This window comes from Pseudophryne corroboree, chromosome 9 (genome assembly GCF_028390025.1).
Source record: "Pseudophryne corroboree isolate aPseCor3 chromosome 9, aPseCor3.hap2, whole genome shotgun sequence".
Taxonomy (NCBI): Eukaryota; Metazoa; Chordata; class Amphibia; order Anura; family Myobatrachidae; genus Pseudophryne; species Pseudophryne corroboree.
In genome coordinates this window covers 43,319,142-43,332,144 of record NC_086452.1, presented here as the reverse complement: position 1 = coordinate 43,332,144, position 13,003 = coordinate 43,319,142, and the positions used below count along the sequence as shown (strand labels likewise).

At 47.8% G+C, this 13,003-nt stretch overlaps 1 protein-coding gene across 2 annotated transcripts in view; it reads right to left on the bottom strand.

Moving 5' to 3' along the window:
• LOC134956653 (E3 ubiquitin-protein ligase RNF170-like) overlaps positions 1-6,682 on the bottom strand; it is a 33,544-nt gene extending 26,862 nt beyond the window's left edge. Inside the window, exon 1 of one of the 2 annotated variants that reach the window (XM_063938686.1) lies at positions 6,508-6,682. In XM_063938686.1, the coding sequence (XP_063794756.1) occupies positions 6,508-6,545 (38 nt within the window). In that variant the 5' untranslated portion in view covers positions 6,546-6,682. The remainder of the gene's footprint in view (positions 1-6,507) is intronic. The other variant, XM_063938687.1, reaches the window with a different exon arrangement.
• Between the last annotated feature and the right edge of the window lie 6,321 nt (positions 6,683-13,003).

Sequence of the window (13,003 nt, the reverse complement as noted above, 5' to 3'; positions counted from 1 at the left end):
CATCACCTGACACTGTCGTGTCCATAAACTTCTTCTGGCAGATATGGACATCGCACTTACTCTCGATGCCAGAGTGCAAATATCCCTCTGAGCATCTCGCATATAAAGAAAAGCATCCTTTAATTGCTCTAAAGTCTGTAAAATACTGTCCCTATCCAGGGTATCAATATTTTCAGTCAGGGAATCCGACCAGACCACCCCAGCACTGCACATCCAGGCTGAGGCGATGGCTGGTCGCAGTATAACACCAGTATGTGTGTATATACTTTTTAGGGTAGTTTCCAGCCTCCTATCAGCTGGATCCTTGAGGGCGGCCGTATCAGGAGACGGTAACGCCACTTGTTTTGATAAGCGTGTGAGCGCCTTATCCACCTTAGGGGGTGTTTCCCAGCGCGCCCTAACCTCTGGCGGGAAAGGGTATAATGCCAATAACTTTTTTGAAATTAGCACTTTTCTATCTGGGTTAACCCACGCTTCATCACATACATCATTCAATTCCTCTGATTCAGGAAAAACTACAGGTAGTTTTTTCACCCCCCACATAATACCCCTTTTTGTGGTACTTGTAGTATCAGAGATATGCAAAGCCTCCTTCATTGCCGTGATCATATAACGTGTGGCCCTACTGGAAAATACGTTTGTTTCTTCACCGTCGACACTAGATTCAGTGTCCGTGTCTGGGTCTGTGTCGACCGACTGAGGTAAAGGGCGTTTTACAGCCCCTGACGGTGTCTGAGACGCCTGGGCAGGTACTAACTGGTTTTCCGGCCGTCTCATGTCGTCAACTGATTTTTGTAATGTGCTGACATTATCACGTAATTCCATAAACAAAGCCATCCATTCCGGTGTCGACTCCCTGGGGGGTGACATCACCATTACCGGCAATTGCTCTGCCTCCACACCAACATCGTCCTCATACATGTCGACACACACGTACCGACACACAGCAGACACACAGGGAATGCTCTATTGAAGACAGGACCCCACTAGCCCTTTGGGGAGACAGAGGGAGAGTTTGCCAGCACACACCCAAGCGCTATAATATATATGGGAACAACCCTATATAAGTGTTGTATCCTTATAGCAGCTTAAATATAGTAATATCGCCCAAAAAAAAAGTGCCCCCCCTCTCTGTTTTACCCTGTTTCTGTAGTGCAGTGCAGGGGAGAGTCCTGGGAGCCTTCCTCACAGCGGAGCTGAGCAGGAAAATGGCGCTGTGTGCTGAGGAGAATAAGCCCCGCCCCCTATTTCGGCGGGCTCTTCTCCGGAGTTTGTGAGATCTGGCAGGGGTTAAATACATCCATATAGCCTCAAGGGCTATATGTGATGTATTTTTTTAGCCATAAAAAGGTATTATACATTGCTGCCCAGGGCGCCCCCCCAGCGCCCTGCACCCTCCGTGACCGCTGTGTGAAGTGTGCTGACAACAATGGCGCACAGCTGCAGTGCTGTGCGCTACCTCAGGAAGACTGAAAAGTCTTCTGCCGCCTGCTTCTGGACCTCTTCCATCTTCGGCATCTGCAAGGGGGGTCGGCGGCGCGGCTCCGGGACCGGACTCCATGGCTGGGCCTGTGTTCGATCCCTCTGGAGCTAATGGTGTCCAGTAGCCTAAGAAGCCAATCCATCCTGCACGCAGGTGAGTTGACTTCTCTCCCCTAAGTCCCTCGATGCAGTGAGCCTGTTGCCAGCAGGACTCACTGAAAATAAAAAACCTAAAAACTTTTTCTAAGCAGCTCTTTAGGAGAGCCACCTAGATTGCACCCTGCTCGGACGGGCACAAAAACCTAACTGAGGCTTGGAGGAGGGTCATAGGGGGAGGAGCCAGTGCACACCACCTGATCCTAAAGCTTTATTTTTGTGCCCTGTCTCCTGCGGAGCCGCTAATCCCCATGGTCCTGACGGAGTCCCCAGCATCCACTAGGACGTTAGAGAAACCATGAAATATTGTCCCAATGGGGCTAATTCAGACCCGATCCCTGCTGTGCGTTTTCACATAGCGGGCAATCAGGTCTGAACTGCGCATGCCGCAGTGTGCATGCCAGAGATGCTATCGGCATCTCAGCCCAGTGATCGCCTATGTCTGATTGACAGGCAGAGGCGTTCGCTGGGCGCGAGGGGGCGGGCCGGCGGCGTTTGGCTGCCGCTTTTGAGGGCACGGTCCGGGCAACACAGGCGTCACGTCACATGCTGCTGCCTTGACCCAGGATCTTTGTCAATTTAGCACATCTACGATCATCTCTGAATTACCCCCAATGATCTATTTGAATACCTCTGACAAGAAATGAACTGATATCGCCTTGCCCACCAACTAGTGGAATGTTGGGGTTTCTATGACGCAGGGAAATAAAACAGTCGCCATATTTTGCCGGAACTGTTCCAGCGCTGCTGAATCATTTCTCTGATTGCGGAGTCAGATGAGAAAGGGAAGATGAAGGTGCAGTGATACACAGTGCTCCTTGGAGTTGACCGTACGCCAGTTTGCAGAGAGCATCGTGCGCGGTTTCACACTGCACATGTTCCACAACCCAGCGTGCACTCGTTTGGACGAAGAAGAACCGTAAGCATTACAGTTGCATCTCCACTTACAAATGAGGACGTGTAATGGAGCGCACTCACGTAGGAAAATGTCAGTGTGGTGGTAAGGATGCAACTGCAGACTATGCAGAACGCAAGCCTCTTTTCAGACGTATCTTTTGCAGAAAAGTACAGGCGGGTGCAAAGCAAACTGATTATGAAGAGTAGCAAACCAAGTATACACATCAGGGGCGGGTGCATCGCAATACGCGTACAACTTTCTATAGGAGCGAATAAAGACCCCCCACCGTACACGCAATGTGGTAATCACATAAAGATTTCCGACAAGCACAGCATCAGGCTCCTTCAGTTTAGACACTGACAGGCAGCAGCACTGTGTACCTTAGTCACTGTGCGTGCAGAAAAAAGGACTCACCATCAAGAGTCACTCTCCTAATCCCGCCCCCAGACTCCTGGGAGAGTAGCCAATTAGAGTATGGGGGCGGGCTTAGGAGAAGCTTAACGCTGAATCCTGGGATCACCATGGCGGCTAAGGTACACAGCGCCACTGCCAATCCGGATACATGAGACCTCGCTTGCTGGAGCCGGGTGGATGCTGCTGGGAGCGGCGGCTGTGACACATCCTCCTGCTACGCTTGCTGGAGCCGCTGCTGTAAGCGCTGCTCTCCCCCGTCTCCCCGCGGCTCTCCCTCGTCTCCCCGCAGCTCTCCCTCGTCTCCCCGTGGCTCTCCCCCGCCTCAACTCCCTCATCTTAATTCAACTTTTTTTAAAGTCGGATTGAGGCGCCCATTGAATAGCCCTTGAGGTAAATTTACTAAGATGGGATGTTGCCCATAGCAACCAATCAGATTCTACTTCTCATTTATCTAGCACCTTCTAGAAGATAATACCTGCAATCTGATTGGTTGCTATGGGCAACATCCCATCCTAAATAGAACTCCCATCTTAGTAAATGTACCCCCTTGTCGGATCCATTCTGACAAATGCATGTCAGAATGGATCCGATTTCAATTGAATATACCCAGTAGTCTTTGTAGGGACACCAGGAAGCACAGCCCCAGGATAGAGAGAGCTGGCAGGTGTCTCAGGGTTACCATGATTCTTATACGCTGAGAGATTCCTCCTCTATTATATACTGTGACATGTAATGTACGTGGGCTGTGCTGTAGCAGCATTCCTATAAACCGAATGACGGCCCTGAGCATTTCCCATTTATACATATGTGCAGTGCTGTGTGCACACATCCATACTGTCATGTGACATTGGTCAGACTGTGTGTGATGCTGCTGACAGGAATATTGTGTCTGGCTACGAGATGGTTACTACCTAATAAGAGTACTGGCCTACAATGCTTACATTAATGCAGTGGTTCTCAAACTGTGTGCTGTGGGATCCGGTCTCTAGATCGACAGTAACTAGGTCGACAGTGTCTAGGTCGACCACTATTGGTTGACAGTAACTAGGTCGACAGGGTTTCTACGTCGACAGGGTCTCTAGGTTGACATGTTCTAGGTCAACAGGTCAAAAGGTTGACATGAGTTTTTCACGATTTTTTTCTTTTTTTTAACCTTTTCATACTTAACGATCCACGTGGACTACCACGAGCGAAGCGAGGGGACACGGTGCACTAATTGGGGTTCCCGGTCACCCTACGAAGAAAACGACACCAAAAATATATTAAAAAACCTCATGTCGACATAGTTACTGTCGACCAATAGTGGTCGACCTAGACACTGTCGACCTAGTTACTATCTACCTTCCATACCACACCCGTGTGCTGTGGTACCCTGGGGTGACTCGGGGCACTTGCAGGGGTGCCTTGGATTGGTGGTCCGGGACCAATTCAAACTATTTATAGTCAATGTATTAGGCAAAACCAGCGCTGGTGCCAATCATACAATATATGGACAAACAGAAGCAAATCCTGTCCCTCACCACATAATTGAACCTAATGCACCCTACACACTGGGCGCCGGCAGCAATTTGGACAGTGATGGATCTCGATATTATCCAGATTGGCTTGCATTGCAAAACGATGGAAAACCAGCGATGAGCGACCCCGGGGGCCGCGCATCGGTCATCGTTGGTGCATACACATTGAGCGATATGAACGATTTCTCATTCATTAATGAACGAGAACCTTCATATCGCCCTGCAACATCGCCCAGTGTGTAGGGCGTATACGGATGACATATAAACATAATTTACTTAATTAATATTTTTTTCAAAATTGCTCAAAAAGAAACTTTTGGCCTAGGGGAGCCTTGAAAAAAAAAGTGATGATGATACTCTAGGGCGCCGTGATTCAAAAAAGTTTGGGAACCACTGCTGTAACGTATTTTCTTTAACCCCTTAATGACTGGAAAGAACTGGATCACCCCCCAATATGTCAGATGTGGTTTTCCCAATCTGTTGTAACGCTCTGATCTTGGTATTTATTACAGATGAGGCTTTATAATATCCAGTCCCGAGATCTTTACTAGACAAGTCACGATGGTGGCTGTGGTGTAATGTTACTCTGCGGAGAGATATAACCGCACGTAACAAACTGATAATCCGCTATCAGACATGTGACTGTCAATTATTGCCAACTCGTCATCTGCACTTTGTATACAAGAGGAGAGAGAAACGTGTGGGGAGGTTTCCACTTCTGCTCTGCACATGACAGGTAATTACATAGATTACATTATCAGCTTGGCCACTGAGCCACTCTGTTATAACAGGAACTGAGGAAGAACTAAAAGGATCACAAAGAACATAAATGGAATTTGAACCAACATTTTGATTAATACACATCATACAGTATTCTTGCAGGTTTCTGCGAATACAGGTTGAGTCTTCCATATCCAAAAATGCTTGGGACCAGAAGTATTTTGGATCATTTGTATAACATAATGAGATATCCTGGGGATAGGACCAAAGTCTTCCCACGAAATGCAATTATGTTTCATATATCCCTTATACACAGCCTGAAAGTCATTTTATACAATATGTTTAGTAATTTTGAGCATGAAACAAAGTTTGTCTACATACAGATGAAGCCCTGCTCATCTATCCCATTAATAGGAGTTATTGAGCGAGTATTGTCAGACTTAATCCCCTGATGTATTGTTCTCTCTGCAGCTGAGAACAATAGATGAAAGGCTTATGCTAATAATCATTGGTGCACCATGGCGCAGCAGAGAAGCCTAGATGAACTAGGCTCCATCTGTACATGACGTTCATTATATTTTATATACACCTTATACACATAGCCTGAATGTCATTTAATACAATATTTGTAGGAATTTTGAGCAAGAAACAAAGTATGTGTACACGACCCATCTGAAAGGTGTTGCTATCTCAATCACACTTCGGAATATTTTGGATTTTTGAGTATGGGAGACTCAGCATGTATACAAATCCACAGTATATGGCTCAGCAGAATAATTTACCACTCTCAATGGACGAGGCACTAGCTTTGTATCAATATACAATAGCTATTTAATGTATTAGCGTTGACAACCTTGCTTATAGATTTAGGGCTCTAGAACAGGCATACTAAAATATTTCTAAATGTTACTCTCAAAAATGTTATTTAAAACAGAGTGGTAGAGAGTGGCAATGAGATAACGATATAATCTTATAATGACTGAACAAAAATGGAATTTCTAGGGAAAATTATTAACTTACTCTTCCAAAAATTTTGGTGGGGAAACGGCAATGAATGCTTTTTTGGATTTCTAGCTTCCCGATTGGTCAGAAGGCATTTTGTACTACCCAGAGAAACCTAGTACCTCGCATAATTAGATTTTGTTACATCTTTTAAGAGTTATGATCTAAATGCCGTAAGCTTGTATACAATTTCTGAAAATCTTATATTTTGGATGGAAGAATTGTTCCGTTACAGAGTATTTCATTGAAGTCATTATGCAGATGATTGCAGAATTTGGTAGAATTAGCTATCTTGAAAGTACACAGGGGTTACCCTACCTGGATTGCATAGGGCTGCAGAACGTGTGGCTGAGCATGTTGACGGGATCAGTGGAGGCAGAACACTGCTGGGAGTCTGTCAGGGCACACGGACATACAAGGCGGCCTGTTAAATATTAATCCGGTGTCAAGGTTTTCATAATAAAACAAAACACACACAAACTGGGTTAAGGAAATGACTGTAAGAGAGAATGAACTACGTATCAGGCTCAGCAAAAGATTGGGAGGAATTATTTTGGGAGAAAAGAAAAAAAAGAACAGTCTTTAGCAATATTACTAAACTAAAACCTATCAATCATTAACTAGTTCATGTCACAAGTATTGTGGTCATATGACATTGGAGAAGCTCTCTCGTGGCCAGGCAGCTGCAATTTGCTCGTACAGAGGGGTTTTGCAAGTTAGCAAATATTTCTGGTAATTGCAAGTAATAAACTACTTCAGTTACTTCCATAGGACCGGTAAGCTTTAGGACCTCATGGTTTCCCATTAGATTCATTAGGAAGCTGCATATTAGTTATATAAACCCCACAGAATGCAATTATGAGGCATGTTAGGTGTAATATACAGTATGTCAGTGTTATTCTACACACTATGGGGTAAATTTACAAAGATGGGAGTTCTATTTAAGATGGGATGTTGCCCATAGCAACCAAGATTCTACTTCTCATTTATCTAGACCCTTCTAGAAGATAATACCTGGAATCTGATTGGTTGCTATGGGCAACATCCCATCTTAAATAGAACTCCCATCTTAGTAAATTTACCCCTAGGGCCTGATTCTGGCCCAGATGTGGTCGGTTCTGCGCCCCATGCCGCAAAAGTACAGATATCCGGTACTTTGCACATGCACAGGACCGGTTCTACGTGTGCGCGAATGTGTCCTGCAATGTAATAATTGACAGTCTGATGCTGTTTTAGGGGCAGCGATGTCCTCCATTTAGGGGAGGAGGCCTGAGATCTCTGTTGGATGGAGATTTCCTAGCATCTGCAACAGACGGCTGGTATATACCCGTGGGTGCTGCAAGCCGCCCAATGGTAAGACATCTGATGCTGCATCCTAGAACGTAGGATCACTAGTGCATACTGCGTCTACTTGTACTAGAAGCTTTCTACTGCATCACCATACAGCGCTATCACTGCCGCATCACCATACAGCGCTATCACTGCTGCATCACCATACAGCGCTATCACTGCTGCATCACCATACAGCGCTATCACTGCCGCATCACCATACAGCACTATCACTGCTGCATCACCCTACAGCGCTATCACTGCTGCTTCACCATACAGCGCTATCACTGCTGCATCACCATACAGCACTATCACTGCTGCATCACCATACAGCACTATCACTGCTGCTTCACCATACAGCACTATCACTGCTGCATCACCATACAGCGCTATCACTGCTGCATCACCATACAGCACTATCACTGCTGCTTCACCATACAGCGCTATCACTACTGCATCACCATACAGCACTATCACTGCTGCATCACCATACAGCACTATCACTGCTGCATCACCATACAGCACTATCACTGCTGCTTCACCATACAGCACTATCACTGCTGCATCACCATACAGCACTATCACTGCTGCATCACCATACAGCACTATCACTGCTGCATCACCATACAGCACTATCACTGCTGCATCACCATACAGCACTATCACTGCTGCATCACCATACAGCACTATCACTGCTGCATCACCATACAGCACTATCACTGCTGCTTCACCATACAGCGCTATCACTACTGCATCACCATACAGCACTATCACTGCTGCATCACCATACAGCACTATCACTGCTGCTTCACCATACAGCGCTATCACTACTGCATCACCATACAGCACTATCACTGCTGCATCACCATACAGCACTATCACTGCTGCTTCACCATACAGCGCTATCACTGCTGCATCACCATACAGCACTATCACTGCTGCATCACCATACAGCACTATCACTGCTGCATCACCATACAGCACTATCACTGCTGCATCACCATACAGCGCTATCACTGCTGCATCACCATACAGCGCTATCACTGCTGCTTCACCATACAGCGCTATCACTGCTGCCGCATCACCATACAGCACTATCACTGCTGCCGCATCACCATACAGCGCTATCACTGCCGCATCACCATACAGCACTATCACTGCTGCATCACCATACAGCACTATCACTGCTGCATCACCATACAGCGCTATCACTGCTGCTTCACCATACAGCACTATCACTGCTGCATCACCATACAGCACTATCACTGCTGCATCACCATACAGCGCTATCACTGCTGCCGCATCACCATACAGCACTATCACTGCTGCCGCATCACCATACAGCGCTATCACTGCTGCCGCATCACCATACAGCGCTATCACTGCTGCCGCATCACCATACAGCGCTATCACTGCTGCCGCATCACCATACAGCACTATCACTGCTGCATCACCATACAGCACTATCACTGCTGCATCACCATACAGCGCTATCACTGCTGCATCACCATACAGCGCTATCACTGCTGCCGCATCACCATACAGCACTATCACTACTGCATCACCATACAGCGCTATCACTGCTGCATCACCATACAGCACTATCCCTGCTGCATCACCATACAGCACTATCACTGCTGCATCACCATACAGCGCTATCACTGCTGCATCACCATACAGCGCTATCACTGCTGCATCACCATACAGCACTATCACTGCTGCATCACCATACAGCACTATCACTGCTGCATCACCATACAGCGCTATCACTGCTGCATCACCATACAGCACTATCACTGCTGCATCACCATACAGCACTATCACTGCTGCCGCATCACCATACAGCGCTATCACTGCTGCATCACCATACAGCGCTATCACTGCTGCATCACCATACAGCACTATCACTGCTGCATCACCATACAGCACTATCACTGCTGCATCACCATACAGCGCTATCACTGCTGCATCACCATACAGCACTATCACTGCTGCATCACCATACAGCACTATCACTGCTTCATCACCATACAGCGCTATCACTGCTGCATCACCATACAGCACTATCACTGCTGCATCACCATACAGCACTATCACTGCTGCATCACCATACAGCACTATCACTGCTGCATCACCATACAGCACTATCACTGCTGCATCACCATACAGCACTATCACTGCTGCATCACCATACAGCACTATCACTGCTGCATCACCATACAGCGCTATCACTGCTGCCGCATCACCATACAGCGCTATCACTGCTGCCGCATCACCATACAGCGCTATCACTGCTGCCGCATCACCATACAGCGCTATCACTGCTGCCGCATCACCATACAGCGCTATCACTGCTGCATCACCATACAGCGCTATCACTGCCGCATCACCATACAGCACTATCACTGCTGCATCACCATACAGCGCTATCACTGCTGCCGCATCACCATACAGCGCTATCACTGCCGCATCACCATACAGCGCTATCACTGCTGCATCACCATACAGCGCTATCACTGCTGCATCACCATACAGCGCTATCACTGCTGCATCACCATACAGCGCTATCACTGCTGCTTCACCATACAGCGCTATCACTGCTGCATCACCATACAGCACTATCACTGCTGCATCACCATACAGCGCTATCACTGCTGCTTCACCATACAGCACTATCACTGCTGCATCACCATACAGCACTATCACTGCTGCTTCACCATACAGCACTATCACTGCTGCTTCACCATACAGCACTATCACTGCTGCTTCACCATACAGCACTATCACTGCTGCTTCACCATACAGCACTATCACTGCTGCTTCACCATACAGCACTATCACTGCTGCATCACCATACAGCACTATCACTGCCGCATCACCATACAGCGCTATCACTGCCGCATCACCATACAGCACTATCACTGCCGCATCACCATACAGCACTATCACTGCTGCATCACCATACAGCGCTATCACTGCTGCATCACCATACAGCACTATCCCTGCTGCATCACCATACAGCACTATCACTGCTGCTTCACCATACAGCACTATCACTGCTGCTTCACCATACAGCACTATCCCTGCTGCATCACCATACAGCACTATCACTGCTGCATCACCATACAGCACTATCACTGCTGCATCACCATACAGCACTATCACTGCTGCATCACCATACAGCGCTATCACTGCTGCATCACCATACAGCACTATCACTGCTGCATCACCATACAGCACTATCACTGCTGCTTCACCATACAGCACTATCACTGCTGCATCACCATACAGCACTATCACTGCTGCCGCATCACCATACAGCACTATCACTGCTGCATCACCATACAGCACTATCACTGCTGCTTCACCATACAGCACTATCACTGCTGCATCACCATACAGCACTATCACTGCTGCTTCACCATACAGCACTATCACTGCTGCTTCACCATACAGCACTATCACTGCTGCATCACCATACAGCACTATCACTGCTGCATCACCATACAGCACTATCACTGCTGCTTCACCATACAGCACTATCACTGCTGCTTCACCATACAGCACTATCACTGCTGCATCACCATACAGCGCTATCACTGCTGCATCACCCTACAGCGCTATCACTGCTGCCGCATCACCCTACAGCACTATCACTGCTGCATCACCATACAGCACTATCACTGCTGCTTCACCATACAGCACTATCACTGCTGCTTCACCATACAGCACTATCACTGCTGCCGCATCACCATACAGCACTATCACTGCTGCCGCATCACCATACAGCACTATCACTGCTGCTTCACCATACAGCACTATCACTGCTGCATCACCATACAGCACTATCACTGCTGCTTCACCATACAGCGCTATCACTGCTGCATCACCATACAGCACTATCACTGCTGCCGCATCACCATACAGCGCTATCACTGCTGCATCACCATACAGCACTATCACTGCTGCATCACCATACAGCACTATCACTGCTGCCGCATCACCATACAGCACTATCACTGCTGCATCACCATACAGCACTATCACTGCTGCATCACCATACAGCACTATCACTGCTGCTTCACCATACAGCACTATCACTGCTGCCGCATCACCATACAGCACTATCACTGCTGCTTCACCATACAGCACTATCACTGCTGCCGCATCACCATACAGCACTATCACTGCTGCTTCACCATACAGCACTATCACTGCTGCCGCATCACCATACAGCACTATCACTGCTGCATCACCATACAGCACTATCACTGCTGCTTCACCATACAGCACTATCACTGCTGCCGCATCACCATACAGCACTATCACTGCTGCATCACCATACAGCACTATCACTGCTGCCGCATCACCATACAGTGCTATCACTGCTGCATCACCATACAGCACTATCACTGCTGCTTCACCATACAGCGCTATCACTGCTGCCGCATCACCATACAGCGCTATCACTGCTGCATCACCATACAGCGCTCACTGCTGCATCACCATACAGCACTATCACTGCTGCCGCATCACCATACAGCACTATCACTGCTGCATCACCATACAGCGCTATCACTGCTGCATCACCATACAGCGCTCACTGCTGCATCACCATACAGCACTATCACTGCTGCCGCATCACCATACAGCACTATCACTGCTGCCGCATCACCATACAGCACTATCACTGCTGCTTCACCATACAGCACTATCACTGCTGCATCACCATACAGCACTATCACTGCTGCTTCACCATACAGCGCTATCACTGCTGCCGCATCACCATACAGCACTATCACTGCTGCATCACCATACAGCGCTATCACTGCTGCATCACCATACAGCGCTATCACTGCTGCATCACCATACAGCGCTATCACTGCTGCATCACCATACAGCACTATCACTGCTGCCGCATCACCATACAGCACTATCACTGCTGCCGCATCACCATACAGCACTATCACTGCTGCATCACCATACAGCGCTATCACTGCTGCATCACCATACAGCGCTATCACTGCTGCATCACCATACAGCACTATCACTGCTGCATCACCATACAGCACTATCACTGCTGCTTCACCATACAGCACTATCACTGCTGCATCACCATACAGCACTATCACTGCTGCATCACCATACAGCACTATCACTGCTGCATCACCATACAGCGCTATCACTGCTGCCGCATCACCATACAGCACTATCACTGCTGCATCACCATACAGCACTATCACTGCTGCATCACCATACAGCACTATCACTGCTGCCGCATCACCATACAGCGCTATCACTGCTGCATCACCATACAGCGCTATCACTGCTGCCGCATCACCATACAGCACTATCACTGCTGCCGCATCACCATACAGCACTATCACTGCTGCATCACCATACAGCACTATCACTGCTGCCGCATCACCATACAGCGCTATCACTGCTGCATCACCATACAGCGCTATCACTGCTGCATCACCAT